At 34.9% G+C, this 27871-nt stretch overlaps 1 protein-coding gene across 1 annotated transcript; it reads right to left on the bottom strand.

The window, feature by feature from the left end:
* Positions 1 to 26786, bottom strand: LOC128985662 (nuclear pore complex protein Nup58-like). Its single transcript, XM_054405423.1, has 11 exons — positions 26424 to 26786; positions 22386 to 22474; positions 21067 to 21462; positions 20476 to 20646; positions 9402 to 9539; positions 9002 to 9080; positions 6334 to 6508; positions 3821 to 4019; positions 2426 to 2656; positions 1429 to 1509; positions 1 to 257 (listed from the first exon to the last, which is right to left on the bottom strand). Exons 1-11 carry the CDS (start codon positions 26486 to 26488, stop codon positions 100 to 102), a joined length of 1782 nt encoding a protein of 593 aa, XP_054261398.1. The 5' UTR covers positions 26489 to 26786; the 3' UTR covers positions 1 to 99.
* Positions 26787 to 27871: the final 1085 nt, after the last annotated feature.

Genomic DNA, 27871 nt, shown 5'->3' on the forward strand with positions numbered 1-27871 from the left:
TACTTGGATACGATGATTTATTTAAATAGCTTAACTTTTACAAAAATCATATTACAAATTTAATTATTCAATAGTTTGAACATAGTCTATGATGATGGTTTATCGCTTCCCTCGTTTGTTGCCAGGGGGAGGTTTGCCAAGCTGGAAACTCTGGTTGTCCACGGGCTGAGGAGAACTCAGCAAACTTGACCCGGGCGACTGCAGGAAGTTTGATGTTGAGGAGGGATTCAGACTGGATATCGCAGAAGTCCCCCAACCTTGAATCACAATCATTGATGGTAAGTAAACAGTAAAACTATGATTAATTATAACTTTTGATTTTACACGTGAAAAACAATACCTACAAGCAATAGTTAAATTTCTAATTTTGATTATTTAATAATCAAAAAGTAAATTTTATTGAAATAGTTTATACTTTTTACTAATACATTTGTGCTTTGATACATACATATAGCGTAAATTTTGAAAGGATTTTAAAGCAGACAATGATTGCCTTTTCGGCTCAGATCGAGATTGGTTTGTTCAGAGTCTTCTTCACCCCTGCAAAATCAATAAAAACATGCCTTGGACGTCCCTCGCTCCGGGTGGGATGTGTGAAGATACGTTAAAATTTTTTTCCCTAACAGATTAATGTTGGTTCTAGGGCCCTCATACATGATATATCCAAGAAAATCAATAATTAAGTACAAAAAAATCTTAAAGTAATGTAAATTGAGTCACTTTTAGACACTGATAAAACTAATTATTTTTTCATTTTCAACCTTTTGAGGTACAAGAGCTCTAATACAACTATTTTATCCTGGTTGATGAAACTCATATTGTGGATCCCTCCAATTCAAGAAAATCTGTTGAAAAACGGCCTCCGAAACGGGGGACGAAATTTGCATGTTTTGTCGGAGGCTACTTTGCTACTAGCCTTTTACAAAACTTGGCTCAGGCGGCAGACGAATCACCGACGTGTCGATTTAGTAGTTGTGTGCTTACGATGTTTTCAGAATGGCGCGCATAATGACCCCGCGCTACCTGCCCGTCCTCAACACATTCCCCCAAAGGTCATATCCCCAAAACGCAGGGTGATGAAGACTCTTAATTATAACTATTGTTTTTCTTATAGGAAATCCACAAGCTATTACAGTAGATCTCATGGTAAGACCAAGCACACGTTGTGCAACGCCTTAGCCAACTGAGCTACCATGCCACTGTCGTCCAAATGGGGCGATTGCCACAATAAGCACACGTCGACACTAGCAACCGCAGGTTGGATTCAACAAACTAAGCAATATGTGATGAGCTTTACTCAGCGGTAGGGCTTGAAGTGTTCACTACAACAAACTCCATTTAGTGTTGTCTGGTCTATCACAAGTAGAATCATCTTGTGGGAAAAAAAACTATCATTTTATCATCCCGTAATTATGGTTTTTGAATTACCTGAGAGAGCTGAATTCCCAGAGGAGAAAGTCACAGGCTTATCCTGGTTGATGAAACTCATATTGTGGATCCCTCCAATACCTGAAAATTATAAAAAAAAAACATCAAGGAATACACTATTTCATACACTCCTTCAGTTGGTTTAAAATTATTACATTGAAAATTACAAAGCAATTATTCAGTTAAATGTAATACTAAGAATTTTCTTTAATTCAACAGGTCTTAATTGTTGTCAAGAAGTTGTTTATGATTTTATCCAACAATTCACATAGAGTATCACACAATTTTATCAAAAAGGCTAAAATGGATTGAACCTTAACAAATTAGAAAGAGAACTCACTACTGTTACAAAATAGCATGTATTCATGTATATCATTAAAATTTTAAGGCAATGCTGTTTCTTTTTAGTGCAGGCTCTGATACAATATTGGAGACAAATCAAAAATTTAAAACTTCTTCATAATCACACTTTATTATTTTGCCAGGGGGTCATTGAGAAGGTGATTGTGATTTTAATGCCAAGGTATGAAAATGTTTTTATTTTACTGACAGCGCCCAGCTTGAATCTTGTGTGTAACGATTTCTGTTGGCAAGTTCACTACGTATTATAGAAGGGAAGTGGATTGTCCCCAGGAAATTCAACTAAAAATTTTCCAATTTCTTCAGTGGGAACTTCTAAAAATGTGACATATCTAAATAGATATGTTACAACAGCCAATTCTGAGTCCACTCAAAACGTTTACTATTGGGGAAATGGGGGTTTCATATAAAATGATTTACCTATCACTTAAATATCAGAAAAGAATTCCAAAATATAATCTTTTCACCTGATATGAATGGTTAAAAACTTATATTTTTGATTCCTAAAATATCTTCTTGTTATATTTTGCTTTCCTTTTATAAAATTAAAAATCAATTACAAACACCTATATTGATAACCATATGTAATAACATGTATAAAAAATATATTAACACATATACTAGATGACATACTAACTGGAAAAAGGAGTTGGTCCTGTCATAGGCAAAATACTTGCATGCTGTTGTTTCTTTACAGCAGATGCATTTCTGGAGGAGTGCTCAAAGATGTTTGTGTGGTCCTTAAGGAAGTGACGACGTAGACTGAGGTGTCGCTCCTTCTGTGCGATCACACCAGCGTGGGCTGTCTGTAGTCTACCAGCCAGCGCGACAAAGCTGTCATGCAGCCTGCGTAATGCCACGGACAACTCTGCAACCAAACAACACATAAGTAGTTAGTAGTTTCTGTCGTAGGTCTACCAGCCAGCGCGACAAAGCTGTCGTGCAACCTGCATAATGCCACGGACAACTCTGCAACCAAACAACACACAAGTAGTAGTAGTTTCTGTCTGAGGTCTACCAGCGCGACAAAGCTGTCATGCAGCCTGATGAAAAATCAAAATGATCCGATTTTGATGAAATTTGGTATAAACATGTAAACCTACATTTATTAGAATGAGTTCGCGAACCAGCATGATCGGACTATAAGAACGAGGGTTTATGGGAGGTTTTATGGGGTAAAAATAGGGTTTTCCCATTTTTTTCCCTAAAAACACATAATTTCACAATTTCATTCCAAACCTGTAGGGCTTAAAAAACAAATAATTTATTATATTGAAGTATTATTGTGGGCCTAATGGTTACGGAGAAAATTCAAAAAAATTGTAAATTAAATTCCCATGTTATTCTTATGGAGAATATAAGTCAACTGGGTCAACTGTTGTAGTTAGCTCTTTTATGAACATATTTTGATCAAATTTGGAAAATACATTCACTTCTTACTAACCTATACATATTTCAAAACAAAAAAACCCTTTTTTACCCTCCCTGTTGCAGCAAACCTAAGTAGGTACTCGTTAAACTAATTCTATTTAAATAGGGAATAAATGTGATATTTTTAAGGAGGCATTTTAGTGTTAATCCAATCAGGCAAATTCGCTTAGTTTGCAGATTTGCTGTGGCGGGGGTTAAGTGGAACCACTAGTTTACTTACACTGTGTATATATACTTGATGTTTTTTGGTAAATAAGCCTGCTGTTAAACCAATCCAACACAAAATACTGGCCTAAAGCCATCTGTGCTAAAAACGATATATACTTGGTCAAATTTAAGTCCTCTAAAAGTGTGTGTAACTAAGCTTTTATTTTTGTTAACAAGTATAAACTCGTTCAAACTGTTATGGGGTCATCCTTTGCAAGAAGTTGCGGAATTAAAAACATCTAAGAGGGGTAAACTATCTACGGGTGAACTGAACATTTTTATTTAGGGTTCAGGGTATTCATAAACACAATATATGCAATTTCACTATCACATATCAACATTTTGGTGTAATGTGTGTTTACAATGAAAAAACGAAACATTGAAATTGTCTTACCTTGAGGGGTTAGAATAGCAGGGTATGATAATGAGTTGACATGTTTTTCAGTGTTGTCAATCTCTTGACGGAGAACTTGGATGTCTCGCTCAAATTTGGACACCAACTGAATGAAGAACTCTAGAGGAGCTACGTTGTCATTCTGCAGCCCCGGGGGTGTGTCGTGTGTACGTTGAGCCATCTCACACAGGGAGAGACACTGAGTAACAGAGTCTTTGTTATAGCCATGAAACAGCACATTATGGAACTTCACTGAACACATGTTAAAATATAAAACAAGATTTTACCTCTATACTCTATACGATGGTTGCAATGAAAATTGTGCATTTCCGTGTTTTTAAGGGTAAAATTTTTAAAAAACCCAATTTTTCAACAGCTTGAAAGCCCCATAACATGCCATTCCCATGACCCAGTCTTGCTTGTTTGTGAACTAATTCAAGTTTATCCAGGTTTACTCATTCATGCTAAATTTCATCTAAATTACCAAAGTTATTGTGTTCACGGACACACGCACACACATGTGTGTTATATCTATAATATTAAAACGAAACAGTGTTTTTTTATTTCACGATTCTGAATCAACCACTCGACGGATTTTCATAATTTTTGTGTTGAAAGAAAGATAATTTTGAGAACTAGGGAATGTCGAAGCCATAATTTTAGTTTAGGGTCCCAGTTTTTTAGAAATTAAGTTTTAATTTTTAAAAAGTCTAGCAGCCGACGCTAAGATTCTAAACTAGCTATTGGCATAAATTAATTTGCTTAACATAACAGCTGTAAACATTCAGCTTTTGTGTCGCAAATTAAGCATTTGGATAAAAATGTAAAGACATACTTAGGGTTGACTTATTTATACTATGTGTAATGCTAATCATTGATACGTTCAATTCTTCTGTAAGAGGATGACAGATTAATTTAATATACATAGTAAAATACTAGGATGTTCAAATTATTTTAAAAAAGCAATCTTTGTAATCTTCGATTTGTTTTAGAGCAATATAATTTGTTTTAACTAACAGCTGGTTAAAATGCCCTATAGAACTATGAGGTTATTTACTCAGGTTTTGTCATTGATTATGGGAAATAAGTAAGATTAGTAGACCACCGAGATAAGTAACACCATCGATGTGTACAAGTCGAGGCTCTGTACACAAGTTAAATAAAAAAAGAAATGCAAATTATTTTACCGCTCAACTTTTTTGGAAAGGGTAGGAAAATCACAAATTTTACATGTTTTAATTCATCTTGGCAGCTTTTTGTTTACAAACAATGTTTTTGAATGCCTGAACTTTGCTTGGATTAGGCCCGGAAATATTGATGTCATAAAGATGGAGATCAAGAATCCTCAGGAATACAATTTTAAATTGCCACCACAACCTCAGACGGGTATTATCCAAAGATATAAGATGAATGACATAGATTGAACACAACGTCATCATTGACCTAGGATACTGCAATTAGACTAACCATCCTTTTATGAAATCTAAAAAAGTTGTTTGGCATGTGTTTAGTTGTGGTTACGTTTGGAGGCGCTGAATATTTTATAGTTTAAATAAATGAATATGGGGAATTACGATGTACATGGATTCAATGAGGGTGGTTCAATTATCAAGGATATTGGAACTGATAACGGAATGGATAATAAACATAGACAATTAATTACGTCACTAGCTTTACTAGCGTTTTTACTTTTTAAATTCCTTCAACATGTGCCCAGTTCTTTTGTTCAAATGAATATTATTTTTGACTCAGCTGTTTACAAAACAAACTAATATGTTGTTGTGTTTACTTTTCTTTGTTTAAACTTATTTATTTAGCAATTGATGCAGTGAAATTGACATAAAGGATGTGTGTGGACGATTCGTTTAGTGATATCAGGACACCAACGTTATAATTATGTGTACTGTGAATTGTATTGGATGTTTTCGTTTTATTTTAGGGAGTTTCTATTCAGACCTACTGGAAATTTGTGTATAGTATAAGTAATTGTATTGTGGTGATATTGATTATGGAAGAGGTAGGTATGCGATGGAAGGTGATATCATTGACTAGGCCTATACACTTCTCAATTGATAATTAATACTCTTTCTACTGTAGGCTGCAATAAAATTTGTAAACTAGCTGTTCTGAATTATAGGCCTACACCGTTTTGACTGAATACTCCCCGTACGTAGGACGGGCTAACACCTCGTATAAATTAAAACACAACATACAAACACACACAACTAAATTATTATTATTTTTTTTTTTATTGGTGTTTTTGGCCTCTGGGGATATCAAAATGGAGAAAGTAAATTGGTCCCTACTCTGGGACTTTCCGAGCCACATACAGTAATAGCTTTTTACCAAAAGGCAAATTCTCTTAAACGACCTAATTATAAACAATAGCACGCCCTCAAGTTTTATATTCAAACAATCAACTGTCTGAAAGTCTTTTCCCAGGCGAGTTAGTTGTGTAAACATTCTTCATTCATATATTCCTGTGATTTAGTAAATCTTGTGTGTGTTCTTACCTTAGTTGTGTCAGCTTTCAGTTTGTTGGCAATCACTCGGTTCTTTTGTAAGGCACTTGATACAGAGGTAAGCAGTTGTTTCAAAGCTTCTGTATCTTCAGTGACTTTGTGCATGGGTTTAACAGGGGCACGTGACACTTCACAGCTTAAATTTTTCTGTTGCTTCACAAAGTTTCTGAAAAGTGGTGAGTGAAATTAAGTGTGAAAAGTGGACTCTTTCTCATTCAGCTATTCTGCTATCCTAACAATCCCCATAAAATCTTGGCCATTGTGCTATATGTTACACCCTTAGTTGTATATTTATTATGCTATTTATTCAAAATATACGTGCATTTATTTTGTTTCAACTTGCTTTGCCTGCACATGTGCGATGTAAGATTGTTATATACGGTATATTAAGAACTTTGAAATCCTTTTTGACATTTGACCTTATTGATTAGAAATAATACTATTTCCAAAATATTATTTTTAAAGTTAACTGAATATAAAAATTTCACACAGTGATCTACTGTAGTTTAGTTGTTTGGCCATTACTCAATTTTGATAAACTATGTGTACACACAATCACCAGAACTTTTAAACATTTTCAATGCAATTGAACTTGTCAAAATAAACCAAAATAAATTAATATACACATAAAAAGACAGAATCACACACCTAATACACATTAGAGGCCGTAACACATTAAAAACCAGCAATGCAGCACAGGCGAGGTTTGTAGTCTAGATTGAAGGCTTCAGGTGTCATGATGCAATTTCACCAACAGTTTACCACTACAATTTCTTAAAAAAAAAACCCAAATAGATACTATATTGTAAAATATTTATGCTACATTAATATTTGCTATACAGGGTGATAAATATTTTCTGGCTTTTGCAGCAAGTTATTTAGGCCAATACAATTTTGTAAGATTTGTAATCAACCTTAAAGTTAAGAATATAATGGAAACTCCATGTACAGTATCGAAACTTAAAATTATTTAATTAAAATACAAAATTGATGGTAAAAGAAAAGAAAGGGTTCACAATACTTAAAGTTTACAAAGAGTGGGAATGAATTTACTAGTTAAAGCTTTAGGCTAAGCCTATTACAATAGTTCTAATTTAGGTTCAGGTGTTATAACTTATTGCATGGATCTTTATCTCAGGTGGGGTGATCGAGCGGCATTTGAATTTAATCTTGTGATTATAAGATAGCCTAATTAAATTTTGTTTTGAAATATAAAATAGGTTCAAATTATTTTCTGATTGGTTGAATTTATGACTTGATTGGTGTTTCTTGACTTTGAATGTTAGTATTTAAATGTTCCAAAAATTAGGCCTAAAAATGTTCTAATGGCTTCCAAGGAAAGAAAATGTCTACTGGAGTGATCTCACCAAAAATGGATGTCTTCTTCATGGTAAATTTCTTGATGTAGTAATTATTAATGTTCTTAACAAGGACGGTTCTTCTTTAATCGAATTTCAATAATTTAGGTTCAAATATAGGCCCTTTTTTTATAAATTTTGATATTAAAATAGGCAGTTTACAATTTATCTCTTCATACTAGCTCAGCTCTCTTGGAAGTGATGCAGGTTTGATGTATTGTTGTACTCACACATGTCAATGCTGACTTAATCACAGAAAATTGTAGGCCACTGTTCACACATATATTATAACAATTTACATTTGCTAGAGAGCTAAATTATAATTTTGAAAAGTTCTTTAAATAAAATTATGTTGAATTTGAAGCAAATTTGTTACAAAAATTATAGACTATTATATATTTACATGAAATTAGGTTATTTGGAAATTTTCTATATTATATTGTATTGAATCAATTATCTATTGGTCTGTTTGGCCATAATACTATACATGGTTTGATGAAGGGAGATTGATTGACATATAGATAAAAAACATATGGTGAAAATTAAATTACTCTATGCAAAAATATCAGTGGAAATATTGAATTGTTACAGATTTTGTGTCAAAAAAAAGTCCTGGGACGGTTAAATATTTTATAAACTAACAACAAAAACAATAGTTACAAAACTTGATACAAAGTTACTGGACATAAAATAAGTTTAACACAACGGACAGCCGTGACAAAAAAGGCAACAGTACAAAATATTCTTGAATTTGCAATGGGGCATTACCCACTCAGTGGTCAGAATAAAATCTTTAATTGAAGCATAGATTAATATGCTTAAAAAAAGAGCATACAGTATTTTGGAATTTAGAATTTTTCCAATGAGAACGTGGTGTAATAATTAAAAATTCAAGAAACCTTTGAAAGGGTGCCATTGTAATATACTCATGAACACCTTTAATTTTATGTTTACATCAACATATGCTTAGTTTTAAGATTTTTCTTACCCCTAGCAGGCTGTCCTGAAGAGGCAGCATATAATGTGTTAAAATGATTTTTATGCCTAATAACTTTGTTCCAAGTTTTGCAGCTTTATCTTTATTCGTTTTTAAAATATTTAACCACCTGGGGACGTTTTGACACTCTGTACAATACATTAATCAACCCTCCACCCCAAACCCCCCCCCCCTGTACCCTGTATTAAGGATCAGAACACTATCGTTTACTACCTTTTACTACCGACTACCTTTTGTTTGGAAAATAATCATTTCCCATTACATGTACAGTATTAACAGCATCAGTCAGTGCCAATATACTTACTTGAACACATCAAAGGTTTGCATTATTTCTTGATTCACTATGTTTTCTTTGACCGATTTTGCATCTTTTTGACCTGAACCTACAAATAAAACATTTGATCAGATATACAGGCCATACTATACTGTGTATTCTCTGGATTTATTAAGGTACATAAACATTCCAATGCCTACTTGGGCATATAAAAATAGTCAATCTGTTATATACATCTAGCTTTAGATTAATATTAATTAAGATTTCTTGGGATCGCTTTAAAAATTTTAGATTTTCACAAATAGATGGATTATTTAATTTTCAAAAATTTTCTGTGAATTTGATATGGTTACCGTCAAACTTTAATTACACCGTGAAATAACATTGTTTCTTAAATTCACTAGACAGATGTCTGATAAGTCAACTTTACCTTGGGTAGTGGTAGTGTCAACACCACCAAGGCCTTTGAAGATAGCAGGAGCTGAAGTGGAGTTGAAGATAGCAGTTGGTGCAGTGGTGGTGGAACCAGTGAACAGGGACCTTGTTCCAGTCCCCAGTCCAGACGACACTACAACAATCAAGTAAGGGCATTATAACATAAAACCTGTCACGGAAAGGATATCATCGTCATCTGCGATCGTGGCAAAATTCTGAATATTCTCCATCGATCACAGAAACGCTATCCTATCCTAGTCTTTCGCGCTCACGGTAAAATCCTGGATATCTCCCGCAGTCCTGAGTCACCATCATTTCCTGTGGTTATCATTGTCATCTGCAATCGCGGCTAAAGCTTGGATATTTTGATAGCCAGAACTAGGGGTCTGCGGTACAGAAAATTTAAGGTCGGTACGGTTCGGTACGGTACAATATTTTGTACCTCGGTTCTCGGTACAAAATCGGTACGGTACGCGGGTACCCGTATTTTTGGGGTTTTTCTTCTCAGAACTGTATTTAAACCATTATTTTTAACTTTAATACATTGACATTACTATGAAAATGGATAGTATCCTACATTCATGGTTTTCTAACAACAATTACTGTACCACACATTATTAAAACAAAACCTTTTACTACTACGAGGATTGCATCAAGAAAAATCACAGTTAAGATAAAGGCTTTACCTATTTACTCTGAGATACTTTGAATAGCCATGATAAAGTGGTTTAAAAATAGGATAAGAGTTTTTATGAATAAACATGTTTGAAACATTTATTGACAAGATAATTTCACAAAACTGGTAAATTATTTCCAACCAACACAATGTCTAGTTGTTTTTTTAAATTGTTAAAAACATATAAAAGCATTCAGTACGAAGACAGTGTAGTTTTGTCAGCTGTTCACAGCAGACGACAATGAAAAATTGGAGGTTATGATGAAGTAATGGCAAAGAGCATTTTTTTTATCAGATTCAAAACTAAGATACCGGTAGGTAATAAGTTTTTTTATGAAACTAAAATTTGGATTATCACAGAGTAAGATTATTGTCTTTTCATTTACAAAGTTAACATCCACAATATCAATCATATCAATCATTAGTTTATATCTCAGGCTCAATCAAATTTTCTTAGTATATTTTAAAGCTGTTCCAAAGAATCAAAAGACCCAGGCCTAGACCTAATTATCTAGGAGGGCCTATATATAAATTGATTAGGTTACAATGAGGGTAGCAAAATCACTATCTAGTTCATAAGATTTAGATTGCATAAACTACCTTCAACACAATAAAAAATACAGGAAACTAAAAAAACATTTGAGCTAACAATATAAGACAAGATACAGAACATGCAATGACATAATTTGAGACCGAGTAGGATTGCATAACAAAAAAAAATATGCAAACAACAACAACTATGCTTGTGGTTTCATCAATTAGAGATGTGCGAGCACAGGTTTTTCAGGTCGAGTCGAGTTCGAGTCGAGTAATTGGCAAAAGATTCGATTCTCGAGTTCGAGTCGAGTTTAAACCCAAAAGATCGAAGGATGTGTAAGTTTAAGTAACTCCTTAGGCCTAGAGCATGTAACTTGTAAAACAACCTTGTTACAAGCTGAAGTATGATTATAAATAAATTAATTATTAATATTTGTGCAGTAACATATCAATATAATGCATAGAAAATAATTTAAAACAACAACAATAGAGCTCATAAATGAACTTCTACTTCTGTGAAAAATAGGTAAGTGAGCATATATTTATTTATCCAAAAATTAAATACATTAATCCCTATTGATAAGTAATATTGCATAATACTTGGCTAAAATTACTCAATACTTGCATCTATTAGTTATTAAGGTTGCAATTACAATATCAAGTTTAATAAAGAGATTTATTCTAAAACTTGAAATTTTATTTCCTACCTTTTCACCTTTAGTTTTTTAAGTTTATTACCATTATTCTTTTAGTTGGTGTGGTTTTTGTAACAGTAGGCCTACAAAATTTCCAATGGTTTGACAGTGGGTAAAATAAAAATAAATTTTGAAATTAAAGAAAATTAAATTTTTTAATCTTGTATGTTAATTGTAAACAAACATTCTGTAAAAATACTCAAAATACATGTTAAAAATAAAGTGCAAATAGGCCTACAAGTAGTCTACCTTACTGATAAACAAAACAATTGTAGATTGGAAATTGTACGGAATAATGTAATAGGCTCATACAATAGTAGTTAAAGAAATCAAATGAAACCTAGACATAGGCCTAACTCACTATAATCAATTGTATTCCATGCACATTAACCACATTAATGCAAGTTGTCATGAAGGAAAACAAACTATTTAACCTAGAAGACCAAGTGCTAGCTAGCACTTAATTATTTTGAGATATTTGTAAGCTTTTTTAGGAGTGCTACTATTGTCTTTATGAATGATTTTATACTTATTTATGAGTTATCTATGTTTTAAAAGTTTACAGAATAATTATTTTCAACCACGGTAGCATCAATTTATAATTATCAACTTATAACAGATGCGTTATTAAGGTCAATGACCCAAAACATCATGATTGTGCAATGTTGTATTTTGACATAAAAATGTAAATCATTATATTAACTCTAATTTGAATATTTCTCCTGGTCCCTTGCAGATTGTATTTTCAATGCTAAATAATTAATTGTGGCCAATTCAAATTATATTTTTGATGATTCAAATCTCCTATACAAAAAGACAAAAGTCAAACCAGGCAAGGAAAAACCTGCTATTGTAATCCCCCTGCCTCTACCCAGCCATTTCGGAAGTGGTGAAAGTCTAGTCTGGTCTAAATATAGCTCCAAGGTCTCACCCTCCCCTTCCCCCCAACCCCCTACACCACTCGCTGTTGCCGGCTCATCTCGAGGCATAGCCGTCTCTAGTAATAGGCCGCGGCCTTCGTTGTGGCAACGCCGCAACTCATCCCCACCCTGGTCCAACTCCGGGTATTGCCGCCAGCGGTAAAACGTGCAACGTTTCGCCAAAACTGCCCTTATTCACATTAAAAGCTATCAAACTGGAAACAGTACAATAGATTCATTTTTAGCATGAAATGGTGCTTACAATGTTACACATAGTATTACGAAATACTAATTAATACATGTTTATATAAATGTATATTCACCACTTAACCCTGAATATTATGCACAAGTGCTATACATAGTAATAAAAACTGATCCAATTTGGAACCTAATGAGTTTATTAAAGAAAATACTCTTAAAAATAGGCCTAGAGAGATTGTAGCCGGTTTGAATAAAAAAGAAAGGTTTATTTTAAACATATTTTATTCAAAAAGAGATTACACTGTTCAGAAATATGAAGTAACTTAAGATAATATTGTGACTTTCCTTTTACTGGATTTTACATTTAGTTTGTAATTTTTCCTTTTTGTGTAGTTACTAAGAAGCACATTTGACATTTTAAAAATCACATCTGATGCTAATTTTGCATAAGCCCGCCCACATTCACAAGATATACTTAAGTCTACTACAATACTGTTGTCATTAAGAATGCCGATTTCGGCTAAAGTTACTAGATCACGTCTCTGATCGCTGCTCAGTAAAAATGTTTCTTCGAACTCTTCTGATATTAACGTCTGCATAATACCTAGTACATGTTTACCTATGCAAACCACAAAATCACTAGGGACAGATAAACCACCCCGGTTAATAGTTTGAAAATAAACATCATCTGTGTTAATTGGGCTTACAACCAGTGAAATACAACTTTTACATTGTATGTTAGTCGTTATTTTGAAGCTAATATAGCCACACACATACAGTAGGCCTGATTTGTCAAAATCCACATTATCCAAATAGTTATCATCTAATACACTCATAAGTCTTTGGTTCATTTGTGTCTTGCTTTTAGGGTTGGAATAGGAGCTAGACTTACTTTGTGTAACAATTATAGATTCACAAACATTAACGGAGAAAGGAATTTCTCCATAACGAACCGAATGGAGGCCCAGTAAGCTTTTAATTCTTATTTTATGTTCAGCTTCCATAACCTGTCTGCTGTCTCACTGAAATGTGGTAGTTATCCCCCGCTAACTGTCTATATTGTCCGAATCTCGACTCTAAACAGTCTGTTTGAAGCTTGGCAGTTAAAAAGTAAGGAGCTTGGATTTCTACTAGAATATAAGTAATTATTTCCTTAATTACATAAGTGGTATGGTATAGTGAGTTATACCCTCTGGTATATACCCCTCAGTTTTTAATGATTTTGGGTGGTTACTATTGCACCCCGGCACGACACACTTATGAGGCATAATACACTGTCACTAATACCATAGTGTCCCTAATTGTGTAAAACAAACAGGTTAATCACCTGTGATGCGCCGTGTAGCAGTGCAAACTAATGGCGGGAGCCCGCTAGACTATGCCTCTGATGCGACGTTGCCAGATTTCGCTCGCCGCGGCCTTATTACTAGAGACGGCTATGCTCGAGGTCATTGCACAACCCCTCCCTCCCTTCTATTGTTTTGCCGTTTGTAGTGTTTCTATTCTGATTTTATTTTAAACATAGATTTATTGCTTGTAACAGTTTAGTAGTGGAATTTTCTATTGTGAAACAGTACTTTAAAACAAAATCACTACCGATCATGTCATTCTGTGTCAAGTCCAGATTATGCCATTGCCAGTCAGTCGCCGGCGACTGCTTTGAGTTGACCTATTCTGTTGTGACAGCTATAAAAATAGGTTAGGACAACTACCTCTTGCTCATTTATACACTGTAGAAATATTTGTATTACTGTAGAATCTATAATAATACAAATTATAAAGCATTTTATGCAAACACAAGTTACATTTTAACAAATATTGATTTTTTACAATTTTAAACCAAACTCGACTCGAAACTGCCGAGTTTCAAGGCCGTACTCGACTCGTACTCAAAATCTCGAGTACTCGCACATCTCTATCATCAATAGAAAGATAAAATATCTATTACAAATATTTTAACTTATAAAATAAGATTGTAGATTAGTTACAAGTTTAATATGTAGCCATAAACAGTTTTATTGCAGCAGGCAATGGCCAGCGGCAAATTGAGTATTCACGAAAATACTGACTGAGTTAGATATAACATTTAACAGTCATCATAAAACTATTATTTTTTTGATAAAACAGAATTGGGGAAAGTCGTAAAGAAATAAAAGTGATAAAACTCCAGTGATAAAACAGCTCTTGGAAGTACTTGAATACAACAATTATTATTGTGATAAAATGTTAATGGATTTGGGACTGCTAATGGGTTTTTTATTGCATCATCACCCTCGTAATAAATTATGACGATCGTAAACAAACATCTGATAAGACTTTTATCCTGAAAGTAATTCATTATTATAATAGGCTGTACCGAACCGAATTTGTACCGTATAAAATGCTGTACCGAACCGATGACGGTAATTAAGCTTGTACCGTACCGTACCGACTTTTTCGGTGCACCGCAGACCCCTAGCGAGAACTTTTTCCCGTTTTTCATGCGAGTCCATGATAATTTTTTACAATTGCGGCCACATCTGAGGTGATTCGTGATAGTTTCCCGCAATCACAATTTTCAATGACGCAAAACAAAAAATCAATGTTTTCGGGCGGTTTTATTGCAGATTATTCAAAAATCCAATTTTCTCAGCTTCTTGCAAAATTCTTAAATTCTATCCCAGTCATTAACATTCATGTACAATTCCCAAATTTCTAGGTTTCCATGTTGGGTGAAAACCTATGTAACACCTTACATGAAATATCTAGGTAACTAGTGAACCCGCGGCTCATCGCGCCGCAAAACAACATATCAATTTAGAAAACAAAACCATCGTGTTATATATTGATTCTAAGTCGAAAATAAAAAGTAATGAATGAAGCATTAGATGGAAAGTAGAGAATCCATTTTCTATCCTATTTTATTTACAAAAGTACTTCCTTGAATAACTTACTAAGTTTTTAGTTGTGAAATCACCTTCAGGAAAATTACCCTGGTCAGAATTTTCCGTGATGAATATGGGTACACCATCAAAATATGTAGCCCTACTTAAAGCAACATAAAGCCCGTGACTGAAAACTGGTCTGGGTAAGAGCAGTGCTACTCTTTTAAGTGATTGCCCTTGTGCTTTATTGATTATCATTGCAAATGATAAAGCTAACAGAAATTGGCAGCTTTCCATTTTAAATGGTAAGTTTGTTTCCAACGGGCACATTTTTATCCTCGGAATCAAAATATGTCCCCTCTCACTTGTTCCAGTTAGGACTTTTACATTCTATTAAATTGTTAACCATTTTGGCCACTTGGAGTCTTGTTCCATTAATGAGGCCCTTTGGTGTATTGATATTCCTCATCAATAAAACCACTGCCCCGTTTCTTAAATCAATCTGTGTCTTGGCAATCCACCGACCTCCATATTGTTTAAAAACTCTGCTGGGCATTCTAGATGGGCGTTTAAATGATCTCCAAGCAAACTATAAATGATTTCGTACACCTTGGGCTCACCTGGCAACTTTTTCAAGACTTTGTTGTTGATCAAATCACAGTCACTGTTTTTGGAGCTATGGCTTTGTCTTTCATTTTGACCATTTTGTATACTTTCAACGACGTTTGGTTGGATGAAACAGCGCATCCAACTCCAAGCATTTTTGCTGGCAAAATAGGGAATCCATCTGCTTCCTATCAGCTTTAGCCTATTTGAACTATTTAATTTCCTGCTCGTGCACGTATTGCGTCATGAAGTTTCATATATAGCTCTGCTCGAAGTTTTGACTGTTCCCTATAAATGAAACCGAGACGTTCACCTTCAATTCTGGTAAAAATTGCAACTATATATTGAAGTTTAACCTTACCACCACAGCAGAATACTGAAGCCTAACAGATAGCCTGTGGGCCTCGAGTGTGTAGTTGTCAAGTCGATCCCTCCATAAGGGAAAAGCAAGGGATAGGCTATTGTATCAAGACCTGAACAATGTGCAGCCAAATCTTCTGGGGTCCCATTTTTAGGTTAGGTACACAACAAATAATTTAAAAAAATTTGTATAGCAACAAACATGAATTAGTAGTATAGGATTTGTTTTGTTTTGATTTATAAATAAATTGTCTGGTAGATCAGCTGTTTCGTGTCAAATTAATGAATGTCAAGGGTTTGTGATTTTAAATATTACAGTAGCCTACGGTTTTGTAAATCATGGTAACTTTTTCTCAACTAAATTTTACTATTCCCAGCTTTAAAATAAAGTAGTATGATCCATTATTAGTATACTTTAATATACATTGGTTACCAAACGTGATAGAATTTAATATACATTAACAGTCATAATAAACACTAATTTTTTATGTAGTAGACTTTGACTATTTTCAACTAAAAACATATGTTTTTATAAATTAAAAATATCTCCCATGTTATCCTTATGGAGAAAAAACTGACTTTAAGGGCCTCTGACGCCCTTACCAACGACTTTATCATAAATCTAATACCGTTGGGCACAACTACACGTTTTAACCTTTATTTTGAGACCTCAAACGTCAAAATCGGGCGAATAATAACGGAGGAGTTCGATTAACAAAAAACGGCTTAGCCTATTATATATATATAGCTAGATAGCTAGATTCTTCATATACACTGTCCCAGATTACATTGAATGCATGAGATTCATTATTTCAAAACATTTTGTCTCTTGCAAGAAGAAGCCCTTTCATCTTGCATGCGTCATCTTGTTGGCCTAAGTTGTACAGATCAGTATTCAGTTGAAAATTAACAAATTTCTTATAAAAAAGCTGTTTTACATCAAATTGGTGGTCAAATGAAAATAGTTATGTGATTTTCCCACAAAAACACATAAAATAAGAGAAAAATTAGATTTTCAGAAAGATTTTCCCAAAACAATTTTGGTTAAAATATAGTACAGTATAACCTCGATTATTGAGGGTAATGGAGGGGAGGGAGGCCATGGATAATTGAAACCACGGTAATCCAACATGACATAAAAAATACCCAGTGCAGCAAACCTGCCGACTAAGCAAATTCCCATTTGTCTGAATTGATTTTCAAATCTATTTTTAAATAACATTAGGTTTAACGAGTACCTAGGTTTGCTACTACAAGGAAACTAATTAAGTGTGTTTTTAGTAAAATATTAATAGCTTAGTATAAAATACATAAATTTGCCAAGTTTGATCAAAATATATCTATAAACAAGCAAACTACAACATTTTACAATATTCTCCATAAGAATTACAGTACATGGGAATTTTAAATTTACAATTTTCTGAATTTTATCCGTTACTAATAACCGTAAAAAAACACTTTGATATACTAAATTATTTGTTTTTTTTAGTTCTTTAGAGAGAAATTGGGAAATTTTGTGTTTTGAAAAAAAAATGAGAAAAACCATTTTTTACCCCATAAAACCCCGTTCCCATGGTCCAATTATGCTGGTTCGCAAATTCATTCAAGTTTATATGTTATTATTAAACAATAACAAGTTCACGGAAGTAAAATTGAACAAATGGTGTTTTTGGCCTCTGGGGACATCAAAATTAAAAAGTAAATCGGTCCCGGGCCTAGGTCTTATCATGCCACCTATGGTAGTTGTATGTCTAACGGTCACAAAAATTTTTCCAAAAAAGTGTAAATTTAATGTGCATTGCCCAACCATAGAAGTTATCGTCGTAGTAATACATAGTACTGTGACATTGCCCAACCATAGAGGTTATTGACATCGTATATACAGTACTGTGACATTGCCTAACCATACAGGTTATTGACGTCGTAATATACAGTACCGTGACATTGCCCTATCATAGAGGTTATTGGCGTCGTAATATACAGTACTGTGACATTGCCCAACCATACAGGTGTTTGACGTCGAAATATACAGTACTGTGACAAGTGTTTAAACAGTGTGTATCTGGATCCGGATCCGAGGATCTTGAAAAATTTGGATCCGGATCCGGTACCGACATTTTCTTGGATCCGCCCATCACTACAATATAGTGTTGTATACAATATTGAATATACTGTAGAAGTGTTATACAATATGGCAGTAGCCTAGAACATTTGATAGTAAGTACCATTTAATCGAAAAACAGTAAAGCAGTAGCAGTAAATACTTGATACGAATACTTTGATACTTGATACCCTTGCTCGAATCCATCTGTGGGTTGAAAAACAATCGTTAGTGAATCGCGTACAGTAACGACAGATTTTAATTAAATGTAAATATATGTAAATACAATCTTGACAATTTGTTTGTAACTATTAATTTTCCACTAAGGCTACTTAAATGAGAGATTTTCAATTATATAAAACATAAGTAGGGGCTGCAAAAAGGTATTATATAAAAAAACGGTAATTATTTGGACGTAGTGACTACTCGCAAAAGTGAAATTTTTGTTTTTCATAATGACCTAAATTTCACGCTGAATCCGAAAATGACGTTTTTATTTTTCGGAAAATACCGGAAATTCCCGAAAAAAGGGAAAAACGGGAAAAAATATTGTTTACTCAAAATACGTCATGTGGGTACTCAAAATACGCGGGATATTGTGTAGATTAAGAATATGCAAGAATTTTTTTGATCCGATGAAAAACACCGGAGATAGGGCGAAAAAACGGTGAATAATCGGTTAGGTTAGGCTTGGTTAGGTTAGGTTAGGTTAGGTTAGGTTAGGTTTGGTTAGATAAGGTTAGGTTCGGTTCGGTAAGATTAGGTTAGGTTTGGTTAGGTCAGGTTAGGTTCGGTTAGGTTAGGTTAGTTTAGGTTAGTTTATCAATAACATGAGTATTGTAAGTAAACTAACCTAACCTAACCTACCCTAACCTTACCTAACCAAACCTAACCTGACCTAACCAAACCTAACCTAACCTAACTCGAAAATGTGCGATGTTATTTTAGATTTTTTGTTTAACGTTTGTTTGTGTTAAAATACCAGCTGATCAGCTGGTCTTTATTTTATTATTATTGTTTATGTTAGATTGAGTTAGGTTACGTTAGGTTGAGTTAGATTAGGTTAGGTTAGGTTTGGTTAGGTTAGGTTAGTTTACTTACAATACTCATGTTATTGATAAACTAACCTAAACTAACCTAACCTAACCGAACCTAACCAAACTTAACCGAACCTAACCAAACCTAACCAAACCTAACCGAACCGAACCTAACCGAACCGAACCGAACCTAACCTAACCGAACCTAACCTAACCTAACCTAACCTAACCTAACCTAACCAAGCCTAACCTAACCGATTATTCACCGTTTTTTCACCCTATCTCCGGTGTTTTTCATCGGATCAAAAAAATTCTTGCATATTCTTAATCTACACAATATCCCGCGTATTTTGAGTACCCACATGACGTATTTTGAGTAAAAAATATGTTTTCCCGTTTTTCCCTTTTTTCGGGAATTTCCGGTATTTTCCGAAAAATAAAAACGTCATATTCGGATTCAGCGTGAAATTTAGGTCATTATGAAAAACAAAAATTTCACTTTTGCGAGTAGTCACTACGTCCAAATAATTACCAAAAAAACTATTTGTTTATGGTCACCCAAATATATATTGCCTGTTAGGCAGACACAGTTACAGTATTTACTGCTTTACTGTTTTTCGATTAAAAGGTACTCACTATCAAAATGTTATATACTACCACCATTGAATATACTATATAACACTACTGCAGTATATTCAATATTGTATACAACACTATATTGGTTACAAAACGCTAAATAGTATTATATATTCAATGCTAATTCGTAATGATTGTCATTCGAATGTCTTTGGGAAATTGAAAGAAAACATATGATTTGGGAAAATAAAACACGTTTTGCTCGCACTGACGTCACTATGCACACACCTTCTTTCATACGCCTTGCCACCTATGTGCATATTTTAACCCAAATATGAGTACATAATGGAGTGTGATGCATTGTGTAGCTTTATTACTGACTAAGACCAGCTGTTTCATTTAGTCAAGACCATTTATTAAAAGCCAAATGATCAAGGACAGCTGGGTCCATTTTCAAAATGCAAGTTTTTAAGAATAGGTGGTATTTTCTTCTTACCTGAAAGTGAAAATCCTGTAGAAGCAGTAGTTTTCGGAGCAGAAAAGTTGAGCAAAGATGGAGTAGAAGCAGTGGAGGCAGCAGTAGTGGTAGCACTGCCGAATGTCAGAGTTGGTTTGGCAGCTAGACCTGTACCTTGTGTAGCAACAGCTCCCAGGCTGAACCCTGTACCTACACAGATAACATACAGTTGTACATGTAACTGTTCCATAATGTAATTTGCTCAGAAAAGTTTGCTAAAAATTGTGTTTATGGCATGCTAGGCCCGTTGCCTATTGAGGCATAAGAAAAACTTAATCATGTACGGTACGTTAGCAAGTATGGTAAAGAACTCAATTAAGATATAAAACAAAAAGATGTACCTATAATATATCTTGGAGACTGGAAAATATTGATTAGAAGTAATATACCGTAGCTATAAACAAAAATATTTTGTAAGATATTCCACAAAAGTAAGGGAAAATAATGATTTTAAATTTAAAAAATGAAACATCTTATGCAACCTTAATTGACACCTTAGGTATAATTTTGTATTTGAAGTTAACACTACTATAATGAGAATTGTCTGTTGTATACCGAAACTAAGCTTACCAGCAGAAGAAGCAGGAGTGGAGAGCCCAAAGTTGAGTGTATTCTGGGTGGTTGCTGGGGTAGATCCAAATGTAAGTCCTGCTTGTGTGGCAGCAGTGTTGTTACTGAAACTGAGAGTAGGTTGAGCAGCACCACTGAAGTTGAGGGGTTGTGAGGTGGCAGCGGGTGTGCTGCCGAAACTGAGAGTCTGACTGGTCGCTGGCGTGCTTCCAAAACTGATGGTGGGTTGTGTTGTGGCCGGTGTTGAACCGAATGTTAGACCTGTCGGCTGCTGTGTATTTGTTGTGCTAAACCCTCCTGGCTTAAACTGGGCAGCTGGCTGAGTAGTGGGGGCAGCACCAAAAGAGAATCCAGAACTGGCTTGGTTAGCATTGGCACCAAAGGAGACAGTTCCTCCTACAGCAAAATAATGTTATGAACTTATTTGATTTAGATGACTAATGATTAACAAAGTAATGGTTCCCACCCTTATGGGAGGATTAGTGTGGTCATGGGGAATTAACAACGTTTGTGAAAGAAAATTAACACTTGTGCCAAGTAGGAAAATTGAAATTCTAATGGAAAAATGTCAAGGAACATAACCAGAAAAGCAGCACCAGCATGAGAAGACCTATTCTTGCAGAGGAGAGCGCCATTTTGTTATTATTGGTCCGATTTAGGTTTTCTTTATATAACTTCTTGATCAGCATTTTACGTGTTATTAAATTTACGGAAAGTAAATTAAAGATATGTCTTATAACATTTTGTGTCAATGTCGTTTTCTAAATGTCAATTGTTTAGTTTTGTCAAGACCTGTAAAATGATACTAAACTCGACTATACTTGCCATTTGAAGATTTTGAGCTACCCCCTACCCCCTAAGGGCAAAGTTTTCAAAACTAACCATATTGTAGCCCCTAATTTCTAAGAAGGGTGCCGCAAACCGAATTCAAATATCTCAAATTGTTGAAAAGTTAAGGGGGGGGGGGTTGAAAAGTTATATAGGTACTTGGGGTGCAGCCACTCTGTATATAACCTAGGCTAGTGAATTGGTATTATCATAATTATAATAAACTTTTTTCCATAAAAGATTTTTGTTTTCAGGGATTGTGTGATTTTGAACCATGGAAATACTTGCCAAATATCAAAGATTTTTGTTTTCAGGGATTGTGTGATTTTGAACCATGGAAATACTTGCCAACTTGCCAAATAATTAATACATATTATGTGTGTAATAAAGTTGTTTTTTGTAAATATACTTTATCTGAGTTGTGAATATAAATAAATTAATATTATGTAATTAAAAAATATGAAATTATGATTTCAGCAAATGTGACTTGCCTGATGTAGACGCTGGAGAATTAAACTGAAGATTAGTGGCTGCTGATGTCGTGGCGGGTGTTGCTCCAAAGTTGAATCCCCCGGTCGACCTGTTTAAAATATGAAAGGATCTCAGAACTTATATCAAATGAAAATGCATTTTCATTGAGGCAAACAATAGGACTGTGTGGTTACTTCCTTTCTGTCAAAGACAAAACTAATTAATGTTAACAAAACAATAAATAAGTATAGAAAGAGATACTTTGGTTTGTACATAAAATCCAATATTTTTATACAGTATACCAGGCCCGTTTTTGACCCTGTCAGCGCCATAGGCAAAACTAATAGTAGCGCCCCTTTGCAATATACAACAACAGGGTGTCCACGGACCAGAAATACCGGTAAATCCGTGAATTACGCGTGAGTTATTTGAACCGGAAATTATGCGTGAATTTTGTATTTCTACCTGGAATTTTCAATTTACCGCGATCGCGCATGAGAACAGTGACTTATCCGTGATTGCGGGAGACGATAATATGTCTACATTCGGCCGCGGGATATGATCATGTTTTTACCGTGATTGCGCAACGCAAGACGATGAACAATGATGATATCTACAGAGCCGCTACGGTTTCTCAGAATATTGCTGAATCACGGTAGACGATGTAACATTCACAATTTTATTGCTACTTTCAAATACAGAGGTTGGCCCCCTCATGTATCTCAAGAATTTATTCAGCTGTAGTGCTAGCCTACAGTCTGCTTGAAGCCCAATACATTGCAAGAGTGTTCACATTTTGCTTTCTGAAATTGAAGGAACTACAAAATCCCAATACCAACCCAGCTTAGCAATTTCAAGTGAAAGCTACCGTCAGCTGTTTGGATGACTCATCAGTGCCTGCATTATCCGTGTGTGCCTTAGCCTATGGACTATCGTGGGTCGACACCTTCGTACCAAAAGTAAGAATTTTCCAATTTGTACAATAGGCCTATTTATCTTTCTCTGAGACCAACATGACTGCTGCAAACCTACATCATTGAGGATTTCGGACACATAGTTCTTGGTTGAACGATAATTTTTGCAGTGACTTTGCTCTAGGACTAGTGGAATTTTATAGCATCAATAACACAGACATTGAGAGTGAGATCTACACATGGACATGACTCCACCTGATTTTGCCAGAATATCTAGCCTGTAATTTTGTTTAGCTTAAGTATTGTTATATTTGTTGGGTATTATATTGTTGTATATGTCATAGTGTATTTAAATGTTCTTATGTGATTTTGATTCTTAGCTGGTGGCCACCTGGAGTTACTTTCTGCCATTTGACATCACTTTTCAGCTTTGTTCTCCTCTCAATGCTTATTTGTTTCTCCGCATCATTTGTTTCGACACAGATCATCTGCCAAAACTCTTCCCCAAGTATCTGCATGAGTGTATGCAACTCTGTAGGATTATCGCCTAGGCGCCGTAAATATGGTTCGTTGATGCCTGGAGTTGCGGTAAAGGGTATGTCTTTAGGCTTGTTATCTTCATCCAACCAAGGCCAATCACTATCAATGAATTTTTTAGTCTCGTTGTTTTTCTTGTTTGGTTTGCTTTTGGTTTGCCTGGTAGGCTACTGGCAATTGTATTTTGCCCACTGTTTGTTTTTTTGAAACTTTTTTTTACTGGTAGGCCTATTCCGTTTTTTGTTAGATATGCATGTTTTTCTTTTTTGAGAAGTACTAGGATCAGTAACATTAGTTAGCTAAAACCACTTAAGAGTCCGCCCTGCTTTTTTCAACAGGTTGTATAGGTACGATTTCTTTATGTTTGTTTACTAATTCCAGTAGTAACTTCATCTACTAAACAATGCTGTAAAGCATGATCACCCTGACCAATTTCGATATCATTTGTCGATATCATTACAACTTACTGCTTCATAATCTGGGACATAATTCTCAAAAAGGTTCTCTTCAACTTCGTCGTTATCTTGATCGGTTGTATCGGCGTGGAGTAGAGTATTCCCATTTTTCGCACTATTTTCACTTTCGATTTAAATACTTTCAAAGTTTGTAGCATCAAAATCTAGCACATCAAATTCACGTAGGCGGTCTAATTCTTCGGAACTAAGACCAGCTAAAACCAAATTGTCATTCCACTGATTTTGGTGTTGGTCATGTAGGCCTACTACTTCTAATTCGTCGTCATACTCATCCTCACTCCCACTTTCAAGTAGTAGTCTATCCACCTCAGAACTACGAAGGTTTTCCATCACAAAACACTTCTCAATTTATCGATGCTATCAATCATAATACGGTTAGTAAAACACTACTAAGTGACATTCAGTTACACAATCACAACAAACAATAACTCTGAAGATCATCAACGCTATGTTTACTTCTTGAAATGCAAACTATGCTGACAGCTGACGTTTATTTCAGTGGTAAACAGTGTTGCACCAAGTAAAAACAATATAGTTTGTTATAGTTTAGCATTCAAATCCCTAAATTACTATACAAAATGATTTTACTTTGTTACAATTTAGCAGCGACCACCATTCACAACAGCGAAAAATGTGTGTCTTTCTAACAGGAATAAAATTTGTTTTAATGGGATAAAAATTATATGTTATGGTCCACAAACAGTCAGCGGGATTCACAGATATCTACAGAAGTGCATTTGACTCCTATCCTATCTATCGGATTTTTGTGGAACTACGATGACTGGCAGCGCTAGAAACTAGCGAACGGTAAGTCAGCCTCCAGGCCTGCAGCGGCCGTACGAGTAACGCTCATAAGTCGGCGCCAATGGGTTAAACCTACAGAATTAATATTTACCTTTACCAAAGACACACATTAATTAGGCCTAGTTAAAAACAGTGAGTATTTTTTCCTGAATAAACAAGGGTTTACATAGGGCTCTGAACTTAGAAAATGTAATGATTCTTAGAGCCTTCTTTTGTAGGAGGAGCAAGATTCTAAAGAGGTACTAACATCATGACCACAGCCCCACAGTAAAATACCATAGCTTAAAATGCTATTAAAGAAGGCAAAAGTTGGCCATCCGTGGGTAGTGTCTAGGGATATATTTTATAAGCTTGCGAAGTAAGTAAATTACTCTTGAGAGCCTACTACAAACATGGTTAATGTGTACACTCAAGCCTAATTTATAACCGAGGTTATATACCCAATAACTTAACATTATCATACAGAGTTGAGAAAAATTTGAATCATGGTTACATAAACTAGGCCTAAATAGAATAGATTGAGTCTATTAGGCCTATTCAATAGAAAACCGCCACTTTTGAACCAATCGTTATATTCAATGAGACACTTGATCATATGAACATTAAGGTTATCTAACTTAAACTGTGATTAGGTCTACTGCAGAAAAAAGTTGAATCATCAGCAAAAATTATGGAATTACAATTAACATTAAGACGCAAGTCATTAATTACAACTAAGAATGGAAATGGGCCAAGGACCGATCCCTGGGGCACGCCACTCTTCATTACCGTCCCCTCAGAGAACTTATTGTACAAGACTTTATGTGTGCGGTTAAACAAATAGGTCCGAAAAAAGTTTAGCTCCACACCTCTTAACTTATGCTGTATTGTTCAAGTTTTTGTGAAAAGTATGTCGTGCGGAACACAGTCGAAAGCATTAGAAAGGTCACACATGGTGGTGAGTGTGCTTTCATGCTTTTCAAAACCATTTTAAGCAGCAACAAGGCTACCAACTGCGTCCATAGTTGACAGGCCCCCTCGAAAGCCGACTTGGGATTTAGAAACAGATTAACTTACTTATTGGATTCAAAAAATTTAGTACCTGGTGTATCACAGCCTTGGTTAGCATTAGCACGCAGTTCGCTTTCTAAGCGGCCGAAGTATAGGCTGACATACCCTTTTTTTATTAGAACTGTGACTTGACCCATCTCTAGCCAAGATGTGAAAGAACTAACATAGGCCTAGGCCTAGGCCTACAAGATTTAAATTAGGGTAGGCTAACTTAGGTGCCTACCTACCTATGTTAATTGCTCGTTAAATTACTCCTGTAAATAAATATTCTACTAACGTGTTTCCTCCAAGGGAAAAGGATGGTGCTGATGTTGTTGGCGCCCCAAAGCTGAATCCTGCCATGGTTCAAAGTTAAAATTATCAGAAGTACCTTATGGGAGGTTATGTTACAATTCCAAGTTGTTATAACCAAGAAACCTTCCTAAAACATGTTTAGAACATCTGTTACATTTACACTTAATCGACAGATCGAGATTCTTAAAGAAACGGCTAAAATACAAAGCAAAACTAGTAACAAGACTTAATAGTGTCCAGTGTCAGTGTAGGTTGTCAGTTTTTTTAGTTTTCGTTTTCAAATAAAATACACTTTTTACTTTTTTGCCTTTTGTCGTCAATCATTATTTATTTTCATCTTGGATTTTGCAGTCTTCTCTTCTCTTCTCTCTCCTCTCCTCTCCTCTTTCCTCTTCATCTTGACTTAGCCACAAAGGAACAAGAAGCATGCTTAGCTAAGTGTATTTTTCACCATGCAACTTTACAATCATATAATTTTTGGTTGCCTTTTTGGAGATAGTTTAGCTAGAACCCCTAACCGTTTAGGGTCTAACCAAAATAATAACACTTCTACTTCTTGCACTATATTCTAAAATATTATATAATATATAATATTATTATATATATTATATAATATATAAATTCTAACTCGATTGTGATGCTCGTAGGGTTTTCATTAGTCTGGAATTGTAAGAGCTTGGAATGATAGTACCTATTTCATAATGGTAGTTCTGATCAGTAAGATTAAAATTTACTCGAAATTAAGAGTACTCTCACTCTGAAATAAAACTACTCAAATTATATGATTAGCCTATCTCTAAAAAAGCTGAGGAAAACATTACACAATTCTTCAGCTGATCCACGAGGAGGACAAACGCACTAAAAGGAAGTAGCCTAATCTATCGATCAAATCAAATAGTCCATATAAATTCCTCCCCGTTCGGTACCGGGCTAGAATAGGACCGCAGCCTTCTCGGGATTGTCCTAAGAGGCGACTAAAAGAGTGATAGACGCTCTCACTGGGAGTGCCCCCACCCCCAGTTGTGTTGCAGCGGTTGTGTGCTCTGCACTGCCGAGGGTATTCTCAGTGGGTCGTGAGAAGCCAGCCACTTCCTTGGCCAGGGAGTGCGGCATGGATGAAGAGGTCGGGCTCTGCATTGCGACAGGTAAATAAAGAAATTAAATTAATTAAATTTGTAAATTTAAAACTCCCATGTTATTCTTAATGAGGACTAGCAGTTACCCGGCGCGCGTTGCTGCGCTTAAGAACTATTATTTTAAATGGATAGAATATTTTACTTAATAGCCAGTGGATAATCAGTTTTTTTTTTTTTTTTTTTTTTTTTTCATTAGGTGTATAAATACCTACCACCACGTGAGCACGCAACACAGTCCGTGTTGAAAGCATGCATTTTCTAAATCCAGAAGTGGCAATATGCCGGTATGACGCCT

Source organism: Macrosteles quadrilineatus, unplaced genomic scaffold (assembly GCF_028750875.1).
Source record: "Macrosteles quadrilineatus isolate MER2022 unplaced genomic scaffold, UCM_ALF_1.0 Scaffold_2__2_contigs__length_208266976, whole genome shotgun sequence".
Classification (NCBI taxonomy): Eukaryota; Metazoa; Arthropoda; class Insecta; order Hemiptera; family Cicadellidae; genus Macrosteles; species Macrosteles quadrilineatus.

Coding starts and splice junctions, on each gene's coding strand:
- LOC128985662 (XM_054405423.1), bottom strand. CDS start 26,488: ATGGCAGGATTCAGCTTTGGGGCGCCAACAACATCAGCACCATCCTTT. Junction 22,475..26,423: donor TTTTCCCTTGGAGGAAACAC/GTTAGTAGAATA, acceptor TATTTTAAACAG/GTCGACCGGGGGATTCAACT. Junction 1,510..2,425: donor AGGACCAACTCCTTTTTCCA/GTTAGTATGTCA, acceptor TATAATTTTCAG/GTATTGGAGGGATCCACAAT.